A 24,450-nucleotide genomic window follows, 5' to 3' on the forward strand; every position below is an offset into this window, starting at 1 on the left:
ATTTTATTCTATTACAAAAGTCGTCCACAGAAGTTTTTTGCTACACTTTTATTTTAAGGTTACAAAATGTGGGAATTCGTTTCAGATTGACTTTGCCCAATAGATTGTATGGGGTTTTAAAGTTTCAAAATCTTTGGTTTTTAAAAACTGAATATTTCATACTATATGCGTCATAGTTTTTAAAACCCAATCATTACTTTTAAAAACCTAAAGCAATTAAAAAAACACCCAAATCGTTTTTTCTCCCGCCCACGATATAATTATATATTCGGATAAAAAAAAGTTTTCTTTTGCTCTATCTGAAAGTCTCTAAATTGTTTCCTTTTACCAAGAACTGTATGTTATATTTTGCAATCTATTTACACTTGCACTCAAGAAAAAAAAACTACATCAAGTGTTCTGTGTGGTGTAAAAACGCTTCAACAAAAGATTTTTGACATACACCTATTTTGATATAAATAATAGTGAATAACGTGGGAATATAAACCTTAAAATAAACCCCCCACGGGAAAAAAAAAAAGTTACGGGACGCCCCAAAATTTTTAAATGGAGGGTTCCTTTCAGTTGTCGTTATTGTAAATTTTTTAAACGTTCCACAAAATGCTGAAAACGTTGCTTTTGCATATTTCGTGGTTTATGTGTCCCCCAAAAATTGTCAAAGGGGGGGACAATAAACCCCTTTTAAAAGGGAAAAAAAGTTTCACGAGAGGCGAACTATTAATTCGCCCAAAATTTTTCAACTTAAAATTCTTATCAAAAATTTTACATGTTTCTGGGGATAGAAAGGGATTTGGCATTCATTAATTTAAAAATTGTCATATTCATTTTTACGGATATCATTGATCACGTATTTGATGAATTTTCACGAACATACGAGAATGTTTTGCCAATATATCTCAAGCAAGAAGGATAATGACCAAAAACAGCACAACTCCTCGGTTTTGGCCATTGCATTTGTCAGAATTATTTTTGCTCATTGTTTACGTATTTTAGGCCACATTTATTGAGCATATATTACAAATTTACAAAAAGTATATGACCACAAGAAGAATATTGGCAAGATTGTGCTGTAGTACCAAGGTTGGCCCGTGTAAAATTTTTAAATCGTCATAGTTACTTCCAAAAACCAGAGCCCAAAGATCTCATTTTTGAGCAGTCTCAACTGTTCAGATCTATATGGCGAAAAACAAATGTCAAAAATTGGTAATGGGGGGCATGAGAAAACCAACTGTGGGTTTGCGACCAGCATGGATCAGACCAGCCTGGCATCCGCGCAGTTGGTCAGGCTCAATGCTGTTCGTTTATAGCCCATTGGGAAATTTGGGGAAAATGTTAGCGAACCGCATGGATCCGACCAGATGCGCGGATGGCAGGTGGTCTGGATCATGCTGGTCGCAAACCACTTGTTGGTTTTCCCCTGGCACGGTCAAATATGGTTTTTATTTATGTTTCCCTTGCCGGAGAAAAGTTCTTTAGCATTGTAAAGGTATATCAAGTTTTTAAAACGGATTGAAATAATGATGAAAAAAATTGTTCTTGTGAAAATTTATTTGAATCTGTTACGTTTTAGCAAGCACGATTCCATGTATGACATAAAGGAAATGGTTTGGTTACATTTGCCCATTGAAATATTTTTTTTTCCAAAACCTTCTGTATTAGTGTTTGTATCAAAATCATTTCAGGAGTTTTGTTACAATTTTTTTTTCATAACATTAAAGCTAAAAGATTGAATAGATTGTTTTTTTACTTGCCTATAAAAATACAAATGTTTCTTTGCTTTTATGGAAAAATGTTTTCTTGTGAAAACAAATTGTGTTTACAAAAAATGTTTCAAAAAAAGGTGTAAATGTCACTTGCACTATGAATAATTTGTTATTTTTTCCTTTTCCAGGTTATATTTAGTTTTTTTTTGCAGTATATAACTGGTAAAGCTTTTATAATAATGATGATAATAATAATAACAACTGTCAAATAACTAAAGAAGGATAAGAATTTTGGAAATGTTAGCAAAAAAGATATTTTTCGTTTTGGGGTTACCGCTTTTGGGTTCATTGGCGGCTGCTGAGGAACTCGACCGGTTTGTGTACGAAGCAAAACTTTTAGAAAAGATGATTCGTATGGAAACGAAGATGGAGCGAATGGGTGAAGAATTGAAGGCGACGCAGACGAACGTGCACACGTTCATACAGAATCAAACGAGGATATTAGAAAACAAGACTGCTGAATTGGAGCTTTTAGAAGGTAAAAGATTAAAGTTTAGCCATAAGTATGTCTTTATGCAGAAGTATTGTATATTACGTCATAAACAATTAAGTCAGAATGTGGGAATTCATTGTTTTCTTGATACTCAGGGTTTGTTTCAAATTGTTTAACAAAGTTCTAAAGGTGTGCTATAAAAAGGGTTACGGTCAGTACAAAAGTTTTAAGCTTGGGATAAACTATAATTTATATTTTTTTCTTTTTGTTTTGTTCGGTTCTAAATTTCCCTGAGGAAATTACATAATGTTAATGGAGATCAAATTTTAACATTTTACTTTTTCAAAATCATTTATCGCTGTTTTATTTTAATTCATTGTTATAATTCATTTTAATAGAGTATCATCTGTTGTGAATTACATGGAATTTTGTTATAAGATTTAAATTTAGCAAATTTTAACTTTGACAGGATTCTTTTTTTCATTATCGTATTTTAGTAAGCTTATTTTTCGTCTTGCGAAGAGTTTTTTCTCTCTTCAAAATACAGAGGCAGAACATAACACAAGGAATTTCCAGTGAAAATACAATTTTGGCAATGAAATTTATTCATATATAAATGATTAATATACTGAAACTGAAAACGTTTTTACAATCAGTATTTAAATGGTGTGTAGGTGGGCCGGTGGTCTTGTGGTAACACGCTTGATTGTCAATCTAGAGGTCCGGGGTTCGAATCCCGTCCAGGCATGGAAATTTTGAGATGCTCTTGAGGTCTCCCCCTAACTAAGGGCCCGTCTATTCTTCAAGGAAAAAACGGCTTTGCGTGTATCGGTGAATACACCGGGGACGAAGAACCCGATGTCTATTCGCAAAAAAGGAGGGTAAAATTACCCGGGAAGGGTGATCTAAAAAAAGGATTTCCTTATTGTTTGGGGGCTTTTTCTCACTCGCCCCTCTGGTCAGATCGTTGTTTTGTATAGTAGGGGTGAATTTTGGCCCTGTGTGGGTGCGAAAGCGCTATGTAAAGTGCCCTTTTAAAATGTTTATCATGAAAAGGGCGCTAATAAATTGGTATAATAAAAAATAATAATTAATAATATCTGTATTTGGGGTTTTGTGAAAGAAAAAAGCTTTGAACTTTTACAGTATTAAATAGAGTATTATAGCCTTGATTTGTCCTGTTGGCTCCTTTTATAAATATATGATAGGCAACGTATTCAAAATTGCGTAAAAATCTTTAAAAAAAGGGGTTTCAAGTTTGAAATTTTTTTTTAGAAAGAGTTGATCTACCCTAATAGCATTCAATGGTATGGTCCAGTTGCGTAAGCCCGGATACGAACAGTCATTATTTGGTTTTGAAAACAGTTTAACGAGGAAATGCCCACGACACCCTGATTTGGGATTTCAAAAGCACCCTAACTGGCCCCCTACTTTTCCCGTACTGCCTGTAAAACTATGGTGGACAAACGTTGTATTTGGGATAGTGCTTGAGCGGACCTCATTGGCAAACCCTCCTTGACAAAGTGTCAATGGGCTTGGGTTTTATGAGTGCAAATCACTTGGTAAGGTGGACAAAGGGGTGGGGTCAAAAGTCAGCGGAAGTACTAGCTCCCCAAAAATTTTGGGGAAAGTACGGGGGAGCTCTTTCTTGGTGCTCTTTTACTTTAAATAATTCTAAAAATGATTTGTTTTGATTTTTGTAAATGAGTTTTACTTTGGTTTTAAAAAAAAATTATTTCCAAATATGCATTTATAAAAACATATTAAAGTGATAGGATTGAGGAGTAAGCTAAACGCTTGTATTAAAACCTCTTTCCTTCCGTTTTTACTTTGCCAGATTGTTTTGCATATACTTAACGTTGTGTATCATGTGCACTAAAAGATTTCAGTTTGTGCCCATTGCCATTTTTCATATATATTTGACTGAGTATTGCATTTCATGTATCTTATGTATTCATGTTATGTAGCCTGTAAAAACAATCCCCTTTGTTTTCATTTTACATTTTACTTATTTCTTTCAAGCTTACTATAGATAATAGATATTGTAGACTATAACAGATAAATCGGATTCGTTCAAATATGCATCACGGCAATACATTTCGGGGCGGTTTTACAGGCTACCACAGTTATTATATTCCGTTTATCAACATCATTGTTTTATCATCATGCTCTTCAGCAGTCAGTGCTATAAAATGTTCTTCATGACTCATGATAAGTTTCAATAATAAGTTATAACAACCATAGTTAATCACTGATTCATTCAAATGACCCTTTAGATAATTTGGTTTTCATGAAAAATAGTCAGCCCTGGTTAACCATGGACTTTCTTCAAAAAACCATTCGTAAACCTTTCACGATTCACGTGAGGTCTCACAGAGTTCAATTTAGGTCTGAGATATAACTGTTTCCCATTTATATGCAGACATGTTCATGTTTCCTTTAAGCAGATTTAGGCAATAGTTGAATATTTTGGTATTTAATTTGTTACAAACAAGTCAGGACTATAAATAGCGCGATTTAAGGGTGATATAGATAAAGCGGATGTGTGGCTGTGCATTGCAAGGCTTTGAATAAAAAAATCCTATCTCAAACGTTGTTTCTTTTCTTTTCTTCAGATGAAACGCTGTATCAAACTTTCATTGTACTTATAACATGGTATTTTGTAACAGACAAACTATAAAAGCAGTTATACTCTGCATCAGCTTAACTTTCAAAAAGAAGCATTTAGGTCGGAAAGGCGTAAAACAGGGAACAAACACTGCCCAGCAGCTATCGGTATATGGGGCATTTTTACTAATTCGGTAAAAAAATAAAATGACTTTTGCAAGGATACATGTCAATGAATTAGGCCCAACATCATTTGAAGAATTACAGTTTAGCTTTAGCAGCCAGTATGTAAGTGCGAAATATCTAGGCATAAACAGATTACTTCTAAAATATTTGGAAATTACAATGTAGCTGTTTAAGCGCTATATACATGACGAGTAAGAATGCTCATGATAGTTTTATCATTCGAAGTCTGTGGCAAAAATGTTTTTCTTTAAGAACGACATCACTTTTAGGCAAGATTACATGACGCACGAAGAATAATTTCACTAAGCAAAGTCACCAATGTCACACTTTAAGGCCTCATATTATAACCGCTAGCCGCTATTTTTGACTTGTGGAGGTGGTCGCTAGTTCTACCCATGTTTTACATCGATTAAAAAATTCACAAAGTGGTCCACACATTTATTTCAAGCTGTATTTCATCATCATTCAATAGAATCTTCTTTTTTTTTTAATTCCTGCGATGGAATTATTGTTCCTTCTCAAGAGAAGGAACACTTATGGTGAACATGTCACACTTGACTGAGCATGTAATGGATGCAAGGGTATCATCAAAGGAATCCGATTTCCCGTAGGGCGCCGCCATCTTGGACTCATGCATATTCATTACAAATAGCCAAATATGTGTTTACGCATAATCAATCTTTATTTCAGTCTTTATAGTGCAATACAACTACTTAAATAACAGAACAACAAGACTCAATAATAAAGTTTAAATCATGTAACTCCTCATTTGAAAATATTATATTATAGTAAAGAATCGAGATTAATGAAATGAATATGAATATGCATCATCTAAAAATAGACTCCCGTCAAAAAAAAATTACGTAATGAAATTGTCCCTGGTCACGTGATTTTTTTAGCTTCTAACGTTTCAGATTTGCATGTGCTTTCTTTTGCGTACTTTTTTTACTCTTCCTGATTTGTTTTTCGAATCGTAAATGTATGTATTAAATTTCTTTGTGTTAAGTGTGCAGGTACTCGCTGGTGTAGTCGCGTGATGAAAATATCCGGAACACAGACTGCAAGACAAATGCTTCCAAATAGCAGAATATGTACTGCACTTGCTTATATTAAAAAAAAAAACAATTTTGGGTTATGATTAAGTTTGCACCAATAATGACTTTTTCTTATTTTTCTCATTGCATTATTAAACATTTGTAACATTATGCTAAAACAATATCCCTTAAAAAGAATATTTTATATGCGCTAGAAGGAACCTTTTGGTAAGCTAAATCTTGTATCACGAGGGCGCAGTCCTCGTGATGTAATACACATCAGAACGACAAACAGTAAAATACACAAGAGCATGTCACTGTTTGAGATTATCTACGTCATAAAGTCTTGAAGATAACCATTAAACATTTCCCTGTTTTGTGAGCGCGCCTCTATGGCGTAATAGTATTTAAAGTGATGATATTTCCCGTGATAAAAACGGCAGAAATCGCCTGATGATAACCAAGATTGTTACTGGTGAGTACAACTGCCCTTCGTTTGAACATTAAGCGAATTTAAACAATATATTTGAATTTTACATAAATAAACTTGGTTTTATTCTGCTTTACCAGTAAACACATAAGGATTCACTAGTCACAGAAAAAAATGAAATTATACGGTATTGTATTTGATTTATTTATAAATCACAAGAAAATACAAGCCCAGAATCATGTAAAGGTGAAAGATAATTATAAATGATTTCAAATTAGTGATTTGTCAATACACATTTTTACTGAGTACATAGACTTACAAAGTCTGTTCGGAGATTAGTTCTGGCTACCATAACTTAACTGACGCTATTTTTATTTTCTGATGGTCGCGTCCATTAAGTTATGGCGAAACCCCATTTGGTTAACTAACCAGTATCAAACCGCAACATCTCGCACACTTCTCTCGTAAGAAACGGATGACGTCATGCAACAGTTCAGAGCACGTGGTTATTTTTGAAAATCAAGTTCAAAATTTCACTTATTAATGCATTTATTTTAATCATAAACATAACCAATTTCGATAAAAATTCATTAAAACATATCCTAGAAAGTTTAAGTTCTCAGAAAAGGTCAATAAATAACAATTCTATACCGAATATTGGTTTTCAAATGAAGAGCACCCTGATCAGGTGACAACTGCAATGGCGGACACAATATTGCAGACAGGGGTACCAATTTGAAACTTGTGTGTATAACTTGTGTTCAAATTACGTTGCATGGATTATTTTATACCAGATCAAAAGAAAAATTAATTAGAAACATTTTAAAATAAAAGGCGAGTTCATTGCATTTCATTTGATGAAATTATAGCGTGACAGACTTCTGGCACGATTCCTGGTTAGGTTTCAGTACGGGATTCGTTTCAGCGCAGAGATCCATAACAGCATATAAACATCTCTGAGCTGAATATTTTTAGCTATTCGGAGATCAAATAATGGGTAATAATGTCAATTTCTTTCTTCATACTGACACTGATATTTTCTCAGAAAACTATTTTCTCTCTAGGTTCATCTCAACAGTCGTTAGAGTCAGAGATACTAGTAAGAGATATTGTAATTTTTTCAAGAAATTGCTATTAATGCTTAGCATTACGTTTTGAGAAAGAAAAATCCAACACCAAATCATAGAAAAACAAGAAATATCTTTAAAAATGATGGTCGGCGAATTGTAATAAGGAAAGAAGTTTATGAATTTTTCATCTAACATTCATCTTTCATCTAACATTTTGCAAAACAAAACACCGCACTTTAACCATTTAAATGGTTCTCTTTTAATTTTTCGCAAAGGTTTCGTAGGGTCGCAATTTTGTTTCGTTTATCCTTAGACGAATAATTACAGCAGAAGTTTGATGAAGATTCATGAAGCGGTTCATGAGAAGAGGTCATTAAACGTGTTTATATTTTTAGCTAAATTGGTCCCTATCCCCATTTGAAACAAAATAGCAAGAGACCTTACGATATTGTTACACATCGAGTTTGATAAAAATCCATTACATTTTAGTGGTTAATGCGAAGAAAGGCATATCTACTTTTAGCTATAGTGGTCCCTAATAGGGCCCAAGTTCCTATATAAATAAATTTGGAAGAGGACCTTATAATGATGCTCCAGACCAAGTATGACAAAGATTCACCAAGCTGTTCATGAGACGCTGTATTAAGGCATTTCTAGTTTTAGGTCTAGCAGCCCCTAAAAGGGGTTAAATGTCCCAGCTGAACAAAGTTGCTGCGGGCCTAATAAAGATGCTACAAATCCAGTTTGATTAGAATACATGAGAAAAAATCAATTAAAAGATTTATTTATTTATTATTTTTATCTGTTTCTAAAATAGGCCAACTGATCCCGCTTTAGCAAATGCATATTCGCTATTCATGAATCTTTGGACAATGACGTCACACCTATAAAAAGGTGAAGGTCAAGCAAAACATACAATTGTAATTATTTCAATATTTCTGTTTCATAAGCAAAGTCTGACCGTAGTCATATCTCATAGATAAACTGTATGCAGCGTACCTTCATTTCAGTGTAATGAGATTCAGTCATTATATAGCATATATATAATAAAACAGATTTCAACTGAGTTCAGTATTTGCATACCATACTAAAGAAAGATATTCATATATAATAAATCAGTTAAATAATTTATAACAAATATATCAAAGAAAACAAGTACTCATTTTAATATGCAATCTGAATAAGTCACAAAAGCAAGAAACCTTTTCATATACAGACGACAATTGTAACAAGGAAAAACTTTTAAAAAGCACTTCTCTACATAAAAGACTCTTATCACACCCTTATTCATGTGATACGCAGACCGTATTCAGCTCTTTCTTTAATTTGATATATGCTGGTATTTGAACAGGTTTTTATCATATTTATTAAACTTACTTATCATTTTGAGATATATCAGTATTCTTGCTGAATATACTGAGCCAAAGTTAGCTTTAAAACTGTGAACAGCGTCGTTTAGCTGTTTAGGATAAACGCTTTGTCTACATTTCACCCAGCGTAGCACAATCAACAGAGTGAAAGAAATTGACACTCTCGTCCAATCAGGCAGAGTGTTGCATAAATCTTCCATTTTGATAAATTATCTATAATGCGTTATCAAGTAGTTTGATTTGCTAATTGAAGTCACGTGGCATAGGTAACGAAAACGAATTTAGACGGCGTCGCCGAAAAAGAGTTGTTTCACATTCAAATCGAACAGCATGTAAAACAAGTATACTACGAAACAAGTGTCAGTATACTGATATAAACATTGAAGGGGACCCATTTCCGGACAGTTAAACGACTTTAAAAACTCACCATTTTCAAAAAACTGTTACATATCATTCGTTTTGATGCATTTGCAATAGCGTACGAGTGTTGAAATTTCACATAACTAGGTGGAACACAGTTTTCAGCAATTGTTTATTTTTATTTCTTTACAAATGGCATTCTTTTTCAAAGGGGGACAACTTTTTCAGAATATTTTAAGTATCCTTCGTACGGGACAGTAAGGCAGAATATGTAATGGTAAGGTAAAATTGGTAAAGACGTTGTTCGTTTATCAATATTTCTGTGTTTTGATGATATAATCCTGGAAACCTTAAAGAGGATTTTATAGTAGAAATATTTGTTTTGAAGGACTCTAACAACTGATGCCAGTCTACAGAGTACATACAGGCAGAAAACACTTCAAGATGAAACAGCTCTTTTATTTTTAAGATGACAAAGTTGCATATGGAGGACTGATGAAAAGGTTTAATAAAAACGATAAAATGTCCATAACCTAATAGAATGAGGATCTAGTTAACAAGTACAAATAATGTATTGGATAACTACATGGCAAAAAAAAAATCAAATTCAAAGGTAAATAATCTGAAAAGAAATATCTGTTCGTTCTGGTATTCAGAACGCCATCAATCTTATCCAGAATAATAATAATGATGATGAATTTATATAACGGTAACATATTTGGCTATAACCAGTCAAGCATATAGTCGTCTTAAATGGTTCTCAGCAGAGTGACCTTGCAAACACTATTTCTGTGTTATTTATGTATGAGAGCACCGATAAAAGAGCTTCTTCCAGTGCTTTCCCAAATCAAAGTACTAGTGCTCCCGCTGGTACATTTGACCCACACTCTTTGTCCAGAATTGACCATAGTGATCACACTCATAGAGCCGCAATCGTAGTTGTTGTTGTCATATTTGTAGGCTGTGGCGATGTCGGTCCCATCAAGCACTATAGCATATTGGAACACATTTCCACTGTAGTTACATACATGTACAGCGAAGAGATACAGACCGGAAACCGGTGCCTTGAAGATTCCGATCACAGTGTCGTATGCGTTTCCCGCGTTTAGTCGCGTGTTTTGCCATATAATTATTTGGTGTGTATCAGGACTTGTGTCGACTGGACTATAAGCGTTGAAAGCAACTAGCGGTAGGTCAACTCTTTCTGAAATAATAAATCAATAAACAATTCAACTGAAATACTGAACAGACACGTTGCTTGCGTGTCTAATCTTAAGTACTTGTTTTACGAAACAAAGCATTAAACTTTTTGTACCCCTCCGTGCATTACTTAATCGGGGATTGGCACCTGAGTATCCGCAAGCAAGCTATATAACTTACTCACATGAAGAATTCTAAGCCCCAAGCGAGGCTCGAACCCACATTGGTGAGGGTCAACGGTGATTTTTAGTCAGCGACCTTAACCAATCGGTCACGGAGGCCCATTTGCATAAAAGACTGAATGCAAACACATAGAAATGTATAACTTTAAACTTTATAAATCAATTACACGAATGCATTTTGCAAGATTTTGGATAATTTGAGATGAGTGATTACTTTAGTGAACTAAAGCATTGGTAATTTTAGATTAGAAAGTCAAATTACATCTTGAGTTAATGAGTTTTAACGCGCTGTTAACTTATTTTAGAATTTTAGATCTTACCTCCCAACAGCTCCAGTTCAGCAGTTTTATTTTCTAATATCCTTGTCTGATTCTGTATGAATGTTTGAACGTTCGTCTGCGTCGCCTTCAGTTCTTTCTCCATTCGCTCCATCTGCATTTCCATGCGAATCATCTTGTCTAAAAGCTTCGCCTGATATGCAAACCGGTCTTGAAGCTCTTCGGAAGCCGCTTGTACATGTACACCTACAAGCGGCAGCCCTAGCACGATAAAAAGTTTCAAAGCTAACATTCTCATAACACTGATGCTTGCTCGACAACTTATATTTTAGTTCTTTCAAATACGCAATAGTGTTTAAATACACATTTTTTTTGGACATGAGACAGCTGTACATCGTTTCACTTTGATTCGCAAATATTACTGTTTGGGCGGAGTTAAATTAAAAGTAGAACTCGATAGCTACTTCTACTAGTCATCTTTATTTATGAATGGCAATTTCATCGTTAAGAGTCTGTTCCAAATGTTGTCATTTACTTTAAAAAACATCTTGTATCTCAAGTACTTGTTTTGAAAGGAAGTAGATCTGAGCATTCGTAAAGTTGAAGCCTATACACGCGCTATGTTGACAACAACGATGGTGGTAAGCTGGACCAATCACACGCCATTGACACGGAACAGAAAAAGAATCTATACGTCTTATCAAGTGGCTTAAGCGTTATATTAAGTAACCAATACATTCTGTAATATTTTTTGCAGCCAAACTTTTTGCGTACAAAGATTTTTCTCTGCATTCAGCAGATACAGACACGGAAATAATTCGGTTTTTGTAAGAACTATACCTCGCTTGTCTGCATAACACGTACAAAAGAGGCACCCCGACACTATTAAAAAAATAAGCGAAGTTTGAATTTCGTAGTATGTACATAGTATAGTCAAATGTTGTCTATACTAAAGATATCACTCATAAAAATAATGATAACAAGAACAGGAATAAAATGTTTCAAGAACAAAAACGTGTTGCTGAAAATAATCAAAGCGCTCAAAGCACTGATGGTGGCTGCAGTTGCTGCTAATCGATTTGTAAAATACTGGAAAGAACATAAGTCAGAATAACTAATACTTTTTTGCAAAACATTCAGCTTCTGAAAGTTCATTCAAAATTAAAGCATTTCCACTGCCTGTCATTGCTTATACCTACTCACTGGTTTAGTCTATATAAATGGCTAGTTTCTGGTTTTTATTTGATTATTTGTAGTGAAACTGCAACAAACCTTATTTCCGATGGTTTTTACTATAAATAGGAAGATCAAAATACTTTTTCCAGGCCCCATGTTCACAAAACATTTTTCGGTCTGGGCTGAGTTTGAGATTGAAATTGTTATGGTAAATTTTACTAGAACTTCAAGATTTAATTCCAGTTGAGACTGACGATCAGTACTGAATAGACACTTTAAAATAGTCAATAACAGAACATTTGATTTTAAGCATGAAATTTGGAAATAAATAACACTTGAATTAAGTTTCATTATCAAACTCAACTGAGATTGAAAATGTTTTGTGAACAAGGGGCCAGATCATTCAGCTTCTTTTTTTTTTATTTATTTCAAATGCTTTTAACACTGCCTGCTGTTGATAATATACATACTGATACATGTTTAGTCCTTAACAGGTAGCTTTGGTTTTCGTGAGATTATTGTGAAAACACCACAAATATGTACCCTCAGAATGTCAGTCCAGCAGTCAGTATATGTCAGTAAGATATACAATAAAACAAGTGGAGGTGCAAAAAAAAAAAATCACACTATGTTTCACCCTAAAATCCGCGTTATATAAAAGCAGGCTTCGTAGTCGTGCTGGACTGCCTCACAACTTCTCTCTGATGGAGAAAAAAATGAAAAGTTGGTAACTGATTAAAAACAAATCCGTTTTAATGTTGATACAGACTTTTTTTCTAAATTCGAATAAAGCTGAAGTTTGATTGTTTAAATATTTCTTTTGGTAAAAAGGTAATAGTGGTAGGAGGGTTGAGTCCTTAGGTATAGGTTGAAAGAAATATAAAAAAATCACATTTTGAGAAAATAGTTCAGGAAACAGTTAAAATTAAAAAGCACCTCAATACATGAAAGAGGCTTAAATGTAAACACATCCAACAACTAACACCACTGTTAAGAAAGTTCAATATGTATGACATTTTGTTTTCATTTGCGAAAAGACTAAACGGTAATCAAAAATTAGGGTGTGATTTTTTTTTCTAAATTAGTTCACGTTAGATAGTTTTTATCGACTAAACACTGTTGCAGTAAGATATTATGAGTTTTATTTACATTTAGCAACAATTGCTTAGCATCAGGTTCATATTATTTTTGCTTATATATAAGGTCCGTTTTTCTGTCCAGTCCGTCACGAACCGACAAGTTGTAGGACGGTAGCATACATTTCCGTGGTCGTTCATGAATTGAGCTAGCACGTTTGGCGACATGTGGCTTCCCACTTTCCTATATTATTAGCTACATGACCTCTATGACAGTGCTATGGTATGGTACGGTGGTGACCATACTGAGTAACGTAAACTTCAGTTTATGTTGTTTTAGTCGCCGAATTTAAAATAAAATGTTTTGAAGGCATACCTGGTAGCACTTCACATCTGCACGTTGTGGAAATAATTTTTTTGCGGAAAGCCTAGAACGGTTGTTGTTCGGATGGTCTTATGAACTGGTGAATATCTAAAGTTAATGTTCTTTTTGACACCGGTGGCAGCAGACACGAAAACATTCTAAAATTCAGTATGCAGGGTTTTTACAGCGTATGCTGGGGATATTCTCTTCACAGCTGTGCACGTCCTTAAATACGTTTTTTACCAAGGAGCACCAGCTATTTTGATATTTTCCTTCTTCCTGATTATTCTCGAGTACAAGGACTATGAAGACATTTTATTGGTCCTAGCTTAGTTTAAATATAAGATAATTTTCTTCACATACATTTGTGAACTACACGTTCTCATTTCATAAACTTGCCACGCAAATATTTGTAAAAAAATACTTATGACAAAATACTATTTTATTTTCGTGTTGGTTGAAAGCTTAATTTTCAACTGGTGTTTTGCGGAGGAGCCAGACAAGTTTAGTTATGAATCCAAACTGCTAGACAAAGTGATTCGCCTGGAACTGAAGGTTGAAGGGATGGAAAAGGAAATGAAAAAGACACATGCAAATACGGTGTCAGTCTTGGAAAATGTGAACCGAGTACTGGATAACAAAACAGCCGAGCTGAAACTCTTAGAAGGTACTGTATCTTTTATATTGATTTTTTTTTTAATTTCATCGTAATATATATTCCGAAAAGCAAAATGCTTAATTTGTTGCTCTCTTAACGCATTAGATATCAAAACTGGCAAAACTTTAAGGAAGTTCTGCACATTCGATTACTTAGTTTATACTCATTTATTTTAGCTCGATGAAAGTTGATAGTTGTTATGAAAGCTTTAAGCTTATTTGAACCCGCTTCCTGGGAAAATTAGTGCTGGTGTCATATGTGAAAGCGTATAAATCTGGTATAATCTAATATATAAAGTGTCAAACAGTCGGTGCTACCGTCTTTCTTAATGTTTACTTTGACCGAAAATGTCATCAAAAGAGCAATATTCCCATAGAAGCCAGTTATGAAAATTGACCTGAGGACCATTTTCCCATTGTGCAAATTGACAGGAGTACAAATATTTTCAAATCGGCCTAACAAAAAAGCAGACACATGACCTTACTTTTGTATTGGCCGATTTTTCTCCCGATATTATGATGCTTTGAAAAATTATGGTTTAATAAAATTCTACATTATAGAACAATATATGTTTTGAATCTGCAGAACTACCTTAAAATGAAATGTGACAGAATCTTGCCATATCCAGTTTCTTGTACAATTAAACAGTTTGATTGAAACGGTAACTATTAGATCTTAATTCAATTTTTTATTATTTACTATTATATTGTCAAAAATAATTTACATGTACATGTATTATTTCTGACCTAAATAAATTATAACTTTTATGACTTTTTTTTTTAAATTTCCATCAGAGGTCTTGTCTCCATTCGTGTCTTTATTGATTATGCCTTTTGTTTTTCGTTATCTGATGCTATACACTTACAAGGTTCATAATGCCTTTGTATAAAATGTGGCTGCCATTTTAAAATGAAGTTTTAAATTGTTTTACTACCTCCCATTACGACTCTTAACTATGCAATATTAAAAGTAGTGCTTTTTTAAGCATGTAATTATGCATAACATATACATGTATTTGGAAAGCTGTTTCTTTTGTTTTAAAGATAAAAATGTAAAGCGTTATGGACCGTTAATGTCGTTTTATATTTGCGGAGCCCACTTGCGGTGAGGTGTAGGTCTATAGCAGGCCCCTATCTCAAAGATCAAGGCTACATATTGGATGATCAAAAGTTATTTGGATGTTGAGTGGACTGTCTGACATACATAGAAAATAAACTTTTTTTGAGGCAGAAATATTTTATTGTGATAGCATGTGATAAGCGAGACGCAAGTCCCTGTCTCAAAGCACAAGTTCACACACTGGAATCTTGTCAATGTGCATGGGGCATTTTTAGGTTACAGAATAGCTTGTCTCAATGAGAGATGAGCGACTGTGGCGCAAAAGGCCCGGGTAACTATATAAAGTATCAAGTAACCCAGGGCCAAAGGTCTTGTCTGAACTGTACAAACTTTGACATGAATTTCCCTTTTAAATTGGCAGACACTTTCGTATCAATAAGATAGCGTGTCTTTGACTTCGTAGTGTTTCGGGCATAAGTTAATTAGTCATTACCCTATGAAAGGCATTTTTATTAAGTAACACGTCAAAACAGTTATGATGGCAAGTTAATCTCGTTGTTTATTTCAGAGAGAGTTGACAAGCCAATGGTTGCTTTCAGTGCATATAGCCCCGTGGACAAAAGTTTAGACTCTAGTCAGATCCTGGTGCTACAAACTGTGCCCTTGAACGAAGGTAATGGATACGACAACGTCATTGGGGTTTTCACTGCACCGGTAACAGGGCTCTACTACTTTGTGGTACATGCCTGTAACTATGCAGGCCGGGGCTTCTACTATGACATCATCCTTGAACACAACCCGGTAGCCAGGAGCACACAATATAACAATGTGAATCACGACTGCAATTCTGTTAGTGCTGTTACCATGGTTACAGCTGGTCAACGTGTCTGGGTAAAAAGCACAAGTGGCAATAGCAGTCCACAGCTGTACGAAAATTCCTACAGACGGACAACATTTGCAGGTTTCCTTTTGCAAAAATGAATTGCAAAATAGTGAAATCCATGAAAACAAACCTGAAACAGGACTTTTAATACGTTTGCACTTTATGGCATTGTTTTCTTTTTCTTATTATTATCGATGTTGTATTGCTTACATTAAAGTATTTGCTCAATTATTTCTTCCATTTTTTGTAAATTTTTACAAGTTACTATGTATAATGAAACTCTTAAACAATCTTAAGTTTCACATTGTCAGTATAAGCACCCAAGACACATTTTCTCGATACCATCACATAGGCTATGGACATTGACTGTAGGGTCAGGTAAAGCACAGCTCGTGTTTTCTAGGACTATTATCTTTTACAAGTATACACTTTCTTAGTCCCAATGCGCGACTTTAGTTACCTCCCCTGACGGTCCATACACAGACGTTTTTCCAATCTGACTGAAGTACATCTCCTATTACGCTACGCATAGGATCTGAGAACGACCTATTCATAGCCTCGTTCTGATGACCCTTTCGCTAGCCAATCAGAGCTTAACTTACATCTTGCAAATCTACCGGTAGCCTTGACTTTTGATATTTACAATGCTTATGTCGTAATGTATCAGATAGCCGGCTAGCTCAGTCGGTAGGCCACTTGCTTTGTAAGCGAGGGGTCCCGGGTTCGAGCCCTAGAATGACTGCACATTTTTCTTACTCTTTGACATTCGAACAAGTCGTGATTGGATAAAATAAAAATAGCAGTACTGGAAATCCAAAATATACAGAAGACGAATATGAATGGGTCGTTCTCAGATCTTCGTTTAGAAGATCAAGTACTTTAGTCAGATTGACGTTTTTCATACTGAGAAGCTCATAATTTATGTTCGGATATTAATCACTAGTGATTACGCCTGTTTTCAGACGTGGCCGAGTTGGACCTAATATCAGACTGAAATGAAATGAAAGTGACAATTACGTCACGAGTTGGACTAATACTTTCCTGACCAAATAATAAGTATTATTTCAAATATAACAAATGCACAAAGTCCAAATCATCATGATTTATTTTTAACTATGCATGTATAAATTCTGTACATATTTGTATAATACAATGTTGTCTAAAGTAAAAAGATCACTCTTTTGTTAACAACAAACAACAACAACATGAATGAAATGGTTCAATAACAACATAAAGAGCTACCCCATACCTTTGTTGTTAAGACTAGCCACTAAACTGATAATAAAGAATTTGTCACAAAAATTCAACTTCTGTATTTTTCTTTTATTTTATGTGAATGTGACAAATTCAAGTCTATTTTAGAGATTTTGTCAGAGAACTGATTGTAATATTATCAGTCTATGATATTGGACATAGGATATAGACTGGCTATATTCACAATTTTAACAATAAAAATATAAAAAAAATATCATGGTCTTGGAGCTAGTCTACTTTGTTGTTTACATTCCCTTAACACAAAACTTGGAACATACTTTGTACTATATTTGAAAATAACCTTCTTTTTGTGTAAAGTAACTTGAATATTCATCCATGCATAATGAATTAATTGACCATACACGAAAAATGACCAAATTCTTTGACCTCTAATTTTGACCTTAACCTTTGAGATAGATGTCAGTATTTTGGGCATGACATCATCTCATTATGGGGAATATTTGTACAAAGTAGTTTCAAAATCTGCTGATGGATGTCAGTGTCACACACTGGACAAAAAAACAGACCCTGTCAACCTTTGACCTCCAAGAGTAGCTTTGAACTTAGCGCTCATTACAGGGAACATTTGCACCAAGTAATTTGAAGACGCCTTCATGGATGGCAAAGTTGTGGACCGGACACACAGCAGTCATTGTCAAATTTTGACCTCAAACTGATGCCTTGACCTTAGAATGGCATCTGGGTTTTGTGTGCAACATGCTGTGTCATTATGAAGAACAAATGTGGTAAGTAATTCAAAAATCTCTTGATGGATGGTAGAGTTATGGACACGACATGTAGTGTGACAGGACAGACAGAAGGACACAGTCCATTTCAAAGTTCCCCTTTTTTCCTTTAAGTAAGTGGGGACAGTAATTCAGTCGAGGGCAGTCCTAATCACTATGTGTTTGCTTTGTATAAAATATTTGAATAACAATTATATGTACAAAATATAACAGTTCTGTGTATAGTCAAAAGTGTCAAAGGTATAGGCAACAAAGATATAAGAAAGCTCTTTACACAAAGGTACATTTTTGATCTACATGACCATAATATTGCAAGTTTTGATTATCTACAAAAATATACTAAAAATATGTACATCTTCATGATACAATTGTGTACCTGGTCAAACAAAAGAAGTCTTAGGCCCACTGCTTTGCATTTATATTACCCAACAAGGTTTATTAATGATTGAGAATTACTTTAACACAGTAAAGCTTTTTATTAAACATAAATGGAACACAAAATATTTGGCCTGTTCTGTTTCAAAATACATATGCAATGCCCTTAGTATAATATTATATTATGCTCAAAAGTCATATCTGAATATATAAACAATAAAAACACAGTGGATATGTAAATGGAAATTCTGTGTGTTCAAGAAAGGACACACTAATATATGTCAAAGTATACACAGTATGAATATGTAAAAGCCACTATTAAAAAAAAGCAGGATGTTTTTGTTGTTTTTTTTAACAAATATAGCTGATACTTTTGGACATTTAACTGCGAGTACAGCTCTACATACACTTTTAGTTTATACTATTTATCTGAACCAGATCAATATCTCATCATACAATATGTGAGAGATGAGCATAGAATATCTTTCCAAATACAATCTCAAATCAAACCAAAATTCAAGCATTTGACCCTATCTTTTTTTGTTGGCCGATTTTCTTTTACATTCAATGATGTTTTGAAAAAATAAGGTTTAATAAAATTCTACATTGTAGAACAATATTTGTTTCAAATGTGCAGAACTACCTTTATAGTCAACAGTTATCCTCAAGTATAAGGTTAATTAACCTTAAAAAACATGTAAAAATCAATTTCAGCAGGGAATGAAATACTAATTAAACACATTAATGTCTCAGAAAGTGAACAACCAAACAATAACAAAAAACAAAACATTATCATTGTATAGGCTTCAAACTTAACAATATTGGTCCTTTTTTAAACTGCAATATTTTGAAGTCTAAGTCTCTCTGATCTGAGAAATTTTCTTGCCCTAGTCCTTTTGAACAACAATATTTTCAAGCCTGTGTGTTTCTACTTTAAATCAAATGTCTACAAATTATTGATTTTTTTTGTTATCTTTAGAAACACTACATATCAAGTTCAAACTTGTTTACATGTTCATTCTTTTGTTTCATACACTTAATCATAGCAAAAATTGTAATATATTAATATTAGTATGGTATAGTATAGTATTAATGTGTTAGTATCCTGGCATTTTTTTGGAATAAAAAAAAATTGGGAAAGACAACAATTCATATGTCTATATGACATGGCACCACAATGTGCATAGGAATTTCAGATCCTCCGTCCATACACTTGCATGATGTATCTTTTTCCAATTGGTTCAGATCTGATATCATCCGTAAGTGAAATATTATCAATACATTCAGTGTCCATCCATGGCATTCAGATATTTCTGTTGGATAATCTTTGGAATTATTTTTTGTCTGAAATGAAGAACAAAATGGAATCTACCAAATTGTTTTATACTATCCATAATATACAAATCAGTGGCAAAATGGTGAGGTTTTGCAGCCAATATGCTAACTTGTATTACACTTTTTTCTTTCTTTTCTTTTAAATTTTCATGAAATAAGAAAGAAATCTGTGAAAAGACAAAATGTTTTGTGTGATACTCTGAGATTGTTCAAATCATTTAGTCAAAAAACAAAAGGGATACAGTGATCTCCTGGTTACAGTGTCAACCGCTCAAAATAGAGGTTGTGAGTTCTAACACCATAGGGGTTACTACCATGCCTTTTCATATGGCACTAATACTGGTTTTCCAGGAAGCGGACTTGAGAGTGGTTCAAATCAGCTTCATGCTTTCATCACAACAGTGCTAAAACAAGACGGTATAACTTAAAACATGACTGCTAGGAGGTCAGTCACCCTTTTCCCCATTATGACACAAACAAATTTTCACATTTCAGTAAAAAACAAGCTTGCATTACGGAAAACAAGTAGTAGAATCAATTTTAAAAAAAACAAACAATTTTTAGCTCTGGGAGACTCATTTTAAAAAATAAAACATTGAAAGAGATTCGAGAAATATTTACCTCAGTGGAATCAGGATAAAGATGAGTATTGGGAAGAACATTTTCAGATATGGATATGGTGTGAAACCAAATACACAAAGTACAGCCAACTGGATCAACTGTAGCAACGTAAAGAAATGCATCATTCGTTGTGGTACACGACGGATATAGTGGTTGGGCGGATATGCACTCTGAAATGAAACATCAAAATCATGAGCTACTTACTGAAACATCTGGTGAATAAATACCTACTCATTTTCTTCTAAAATCCTTGTCTTCTGAGTGGTAAAAGGCTCCTTTTTAAGAAAATAAATACCCTATATGTATGCCCCCTAACTGAAATGAGCTTTCAGTAAGAATACCATAGATTTAAATCCAACAATGATGCAATATTGACAGCAGAAAACAAGACAAAAGTCATTTGTCCCCTAACCTCTCATTCATACACAGTTGTTATTTATTTAAGGACTGAAGTACACAATAAAGGAACTTTGCTTGGAGTGACTGATTGCTTCTATCCACATGAAGTAGTGTTAAAAAAACAACAACATTTAACCAAACAAAATAAAACAATCCCTGATTTATATTTAGGAGAGATGTCAGAAACCCAAAAATGCATCACAAACTACTGCACTGATCCAAATAATAAAACAGACTTTACTGGTACCTGTTCTGTAATGAGCAACATAATTCTCTCAAACATCTGGTTCCCGGTGAGCGCTGTTACAGCTATATACAGAAAGAGTCCGTACAGCACGGGTGTTGGAATATAAGATAGTACAGGCAATATCAGCAGTGATAAACCAATCAGAATGTGTGAAAATATTGCTGTGAGGCGTGTTTCCCTTACTTTCACAATACTGAAATATAAGAAATATTTGTAAAAGTACAGCAGTTTTAAGCAGTGATATGCTGATAAAAGTGGTGTTGACAAGTTATGAATATAACATGTCATTATTAACTCAAATTTTTGTCACTGACAAAATCTGATGTCCTTACCATGTCATCTTGTGATATATTCATTTTATTAGAAGAAACACAATATTTATTTACTAGAGTGCATGTAAAATTATTTTTAATTTGACAGAATTGTGGAGTATAAGCAAGTCATTGGCGTTTCCACAAAGTCTGTAGCAGTCAGCATCAGGAATTCTTAACCCTTACCCTGCTAAATTTCTATAATGAACTTGTCCGTCTTTCAATTTGGACAGTACCATTAACTGTTAAAAGGGGTTCTTACCAAAAAGATACTGACTGAATGGCGAGCAGTGCAGATCTTGATCAGACTGCATGGATGTGCAGGCTGATCAAGATCTACACTGGTCGCAAAGGCAAAACCAATTGTGTCCAGCATGATAAGCATACTCTACAATTTATACAACATTAAACAATACAATAACAGAGTGGTCTACTTACCTATTACAAACAAGTTACAAGAATTATAAATATATCTGTTACTGTCTTACATTGAATAGATATGCCCTTGATCAACACGTTCCTCTACATCAGCAAGAGCACGTACGTGTAATGGGGAGTGTGGTAGAGCAGCGTGCACCCAGGGAAATCCAAATATTGACAGTACACCATTGACCAATCCTATCACTAACAGGTCCCAATGATATGCTGTTCCTTTCTTCATTCTGAAGTTAAAACATGAGTACATCCATAATTTGTTTCCTCTTAGATCCTCCTAAGCCATATCATAAAATAAGAGATCCTTGTATTATAAAAAGCATGCATTATTGTTATCTGGAATTCATTTTGTTCACAAAAACTGTCATAGAACAATGCACTTATTTTAGTATGACTTCATTAATTTATTAGATATTTGAGACTTCACACTTTGACCTACTCTGACATTTAAGTTACTCTCACCAAGCACTGCAGCCTATAGTCAACCAAATTTCACACTAGTGCAATAAATAATGCATATGCTCACGTATACACAGACCGAGTGGTTTTGCAAATTTCAGCAAAGTTTAAGCAGAATCAGTTCATCACAACAAAACTAACTGCAATGTAAAAAGTGACAGCAAATGTAAAGCCTAAGTTTGCGGCATTCTGAGTCCTTGTGTTTGTTAAGTTTAACGTCGCACCAACACAATTATAGGTTATATGGCGACTTTCCAGCTTTTTATGTTGGAGAAAGACCCTAGGTGCCCCTCAAGGCATTATTTCATCACGGGTGGGCTCCTGGATAGAACCACTGACCTTCTGTAAGTCAGCTGGATGTCTTTCTCACATGAAGAATATTGCGCCCCAAGCCACATCAGTGAGGGGCAAGTGATTTGAAGTTGGCAACCTTAACCACTCAGCCACAGAGGCTCCTAAACTAATGCCTGAAAAAAGTTTAAAAAATGTAAGGAGCATATCACATACAATAATACTTACTTATTTTGTGGAGCATTTACAAGTGCTGCGGAGATATTTTGATCCATAAAGAAAAGCAGTGAGAGACAGAAACCCAGTCCCATACCACCGAATACTGCACCAACTGACAACTTGTGTAGAGGAACTACCGTAAATATATTATTTCCACGGGCTGAGTCAAACCCTTTACCCACTGAAAAGCGTAGAGAATAAATAGAATCTATTACTAAAATATTTCATGAAAATATCATATCGGAAACAATCAGGACTCTAAGTGTTAATGTGAACAAAACATTCCTCACTGTTAAAGAATCCACATTTTTAATAGTATTCAAATAAACGTGTAATTTAGTTCAGTGGACACACATTTGTTTTGCTGTAATTTACTGGTTTAGTTATTTGGCTTAAAAAGCTGCATACCTCTAGATTTATGTCAAAATTTTCAAAATTTAGAAAATGCTTTTATGAGTTAGAACTTCCAATAGAAAGAAATTTCAAAGTGATTCTGTGCATTTAAGGAAGTTTTTCTCTATAAAAACACCATTTAAGTTAAACATGCAGAAAACTGTCAAATGAGTTACCCTTTAAAATTTAACGAATTTAGCTGTTCCTTATTTCATACCCAATAACATAATTTATTTTATTTAATTGGCATTCAAAACATAATTAACAGACTTACTAACAGGCTCTAGTTTCATTTTCTGTTTTGCTGAAACTGAAAAATGCCCTTTAAAATCCCCACCCGTCACCCTCCCAATAACCCAGACAGGGTCAAGACCCCATGTAACCACAGTGAAAGAAAGGTCCTGTACATACAACAAAAACTAACATGAAGGATACTGAAAATGTTAGTAATACTTACTATTTACATCATCAAAAGCAAACACACCAATAAGACTAATAATAACAACAGCAACAGGTAATGAGTAGTCAGCCAACAATTCTCTCTTTCCTGGATTCAAATATGGCCTGAAATGAAAAATCAAAAATAAAAGGCTTGTAACTAGCAAACATTACTGGACTGGAAATGGTTGATGTGTACATTAAGATTCATCTTAAAACTTTTTCAAAATACTCCAACTAAACACCCTAACAATCAAAATAGCTTAGATTCAAATAAAGTCTGAAAAAACAACAACAAGAAGCTGCGCTCAATAAACGCTTGATGCCCCCCAGTGGCATCCTTGTCAATAGATTTTGCACCTAAGTCCAAAACGAGGGCAAGGTCAAGGTCAAACTGAGGTCAGGTGATGTTTGAAGATGAGGAATGGTCACAGTTAACATCTGTATTAGTATCAATTCATTCTTGTAAGGGGTATTGATGCTAGATGAAACGGTCCCATTTGGTTAACCAAGAGATGGCCCATGTAAAGCAACCTAAGTCCAAAATGCAGTCAAGGTCAAGGTCAAACTGAGGTCAGGTGATGTTTGAAGATGAGGAATGGTCACAGGTTACATTTGCATTAGTATCAAGTCATTCTTGTAAGGGGTATTGATGCTAGACAAAACAGTCCCATTTGGTTAACCTCGTATGGACGGACGAACGGACAGGACAATCACTATATGCCTTCCACATCAGTAGATGCTGGGGGCATAAAAATCACCGCTAAGGAGGTAATTAATGCTTTATTTAATCCAGTT

The 24,450-nt window shown here is 34.3% G+C and overlaps 3 protein-coding genes across 4 annotated transcripts in view; 1 reads left to right on the forward strand and 2 right to left on the reverse strand.

The window, feature by feature from the left end:
* The first annotated feature begins 1,899 nt into the window (after positions 1–1,899).
* On the forward strand, positions 1,900–16,360 carry LOC123556917 (complement C1q-like protein 3). 2 transcript variants are annotated; one of them, XM_053543252.1, is made up of 2 exons: positions 1,900–2,241; positions 15,815–16,360. In XM_053543252.1, exons 1-2 carry the CDS (start codon positions 2,001–2,003, stop codon positions 16,225–16,227), a joined length of 654 nt encoding a protein of 217 aa, XP_053399227.1. In that variant the 5' UTR covers positions 1,900–2,000; the 3' UTR covers positions 16,228–16,360. The 2 variants fall into 2 exon arrangements, with proteins under 2 accessions (XP_053399227.1, XP_045203940.2); XM_045348005.2 differs by lacking the exon at positions 1,900–2,241 and adding an exon at positions 13,887–14,196.
* On the reverse strand, positions 9,692–11,264 carry LOC123556915 (complement C1q and tumor necrosis factor-related protein 9B-like). The gene is made up of 2 exons (XM_045348003.2): positions 10,956–11,264; positions 9,692–10,457 (listed from the first exon to the last, which is right to left on the reverse strand). The coding sequence occupies exons 1-2, from the start codon at positions 11,209–11,211 to the stop codon at positions 10,048–10,050; spliced, it is 666 nt and encodes a 221-aa protein (XP_045203938.2). The 5' UTR covers positions 11,212–11,264; the 3' UTR covers positions 9,692–10,047.
* An 856-nt stretch (positions 16,361–17,216) lies between the features above and the next one.
* LOC128557299 (solute carrier family 4 member 11-like) overlaps positions 17,217–24,450 on the reverse strand; it is a 56,971-nt gene continuing 49,737 nt past the window's right edge. The window contains exons 10-15 of the mRNA XM_053544549.1: positions 23,672–23,778; positions 22,831–23,002; positions 21,906–22,079; positions 21,107–21,299; positions 20,461–20,630; positions 17,217–19,848 (exon numbers count right to left, since the gene is read on the reverse strand). Coding sequence (XP_053400524.1) covers positions 19,788–19,848; positions 20,461–20,630; positions 21,107–21,299; positions 21,906–22,079; positions 22,831–23,002; positions 23,672–23,778 — 877 coding nt within the window. The 3' untranslated portion in view covers positions 17,217–19,787. The remainder of the gene's footprint in view (positions 19,849–20,460; positions 20,631–21,106; positions 21,300–21,905; positions 22,080–22,830; positions 23,003–23,671; positions 23,779–24,450) is intronic.

This window comes from Mercenaria mercenaria, chromosome 5, assembly GCF_021730395.1.
Source record: "Mercenaria mercenaria strain notata chromosome 5, MADL_Memer_1, whole genome shotgun sequence".
NCBI classification, from domain to species: Eukaryota; Metazoa; Mollusca; class Bivalvia; order Venerida; family Veneridae; genus Mercenaria; species Mercenaria mercenaria.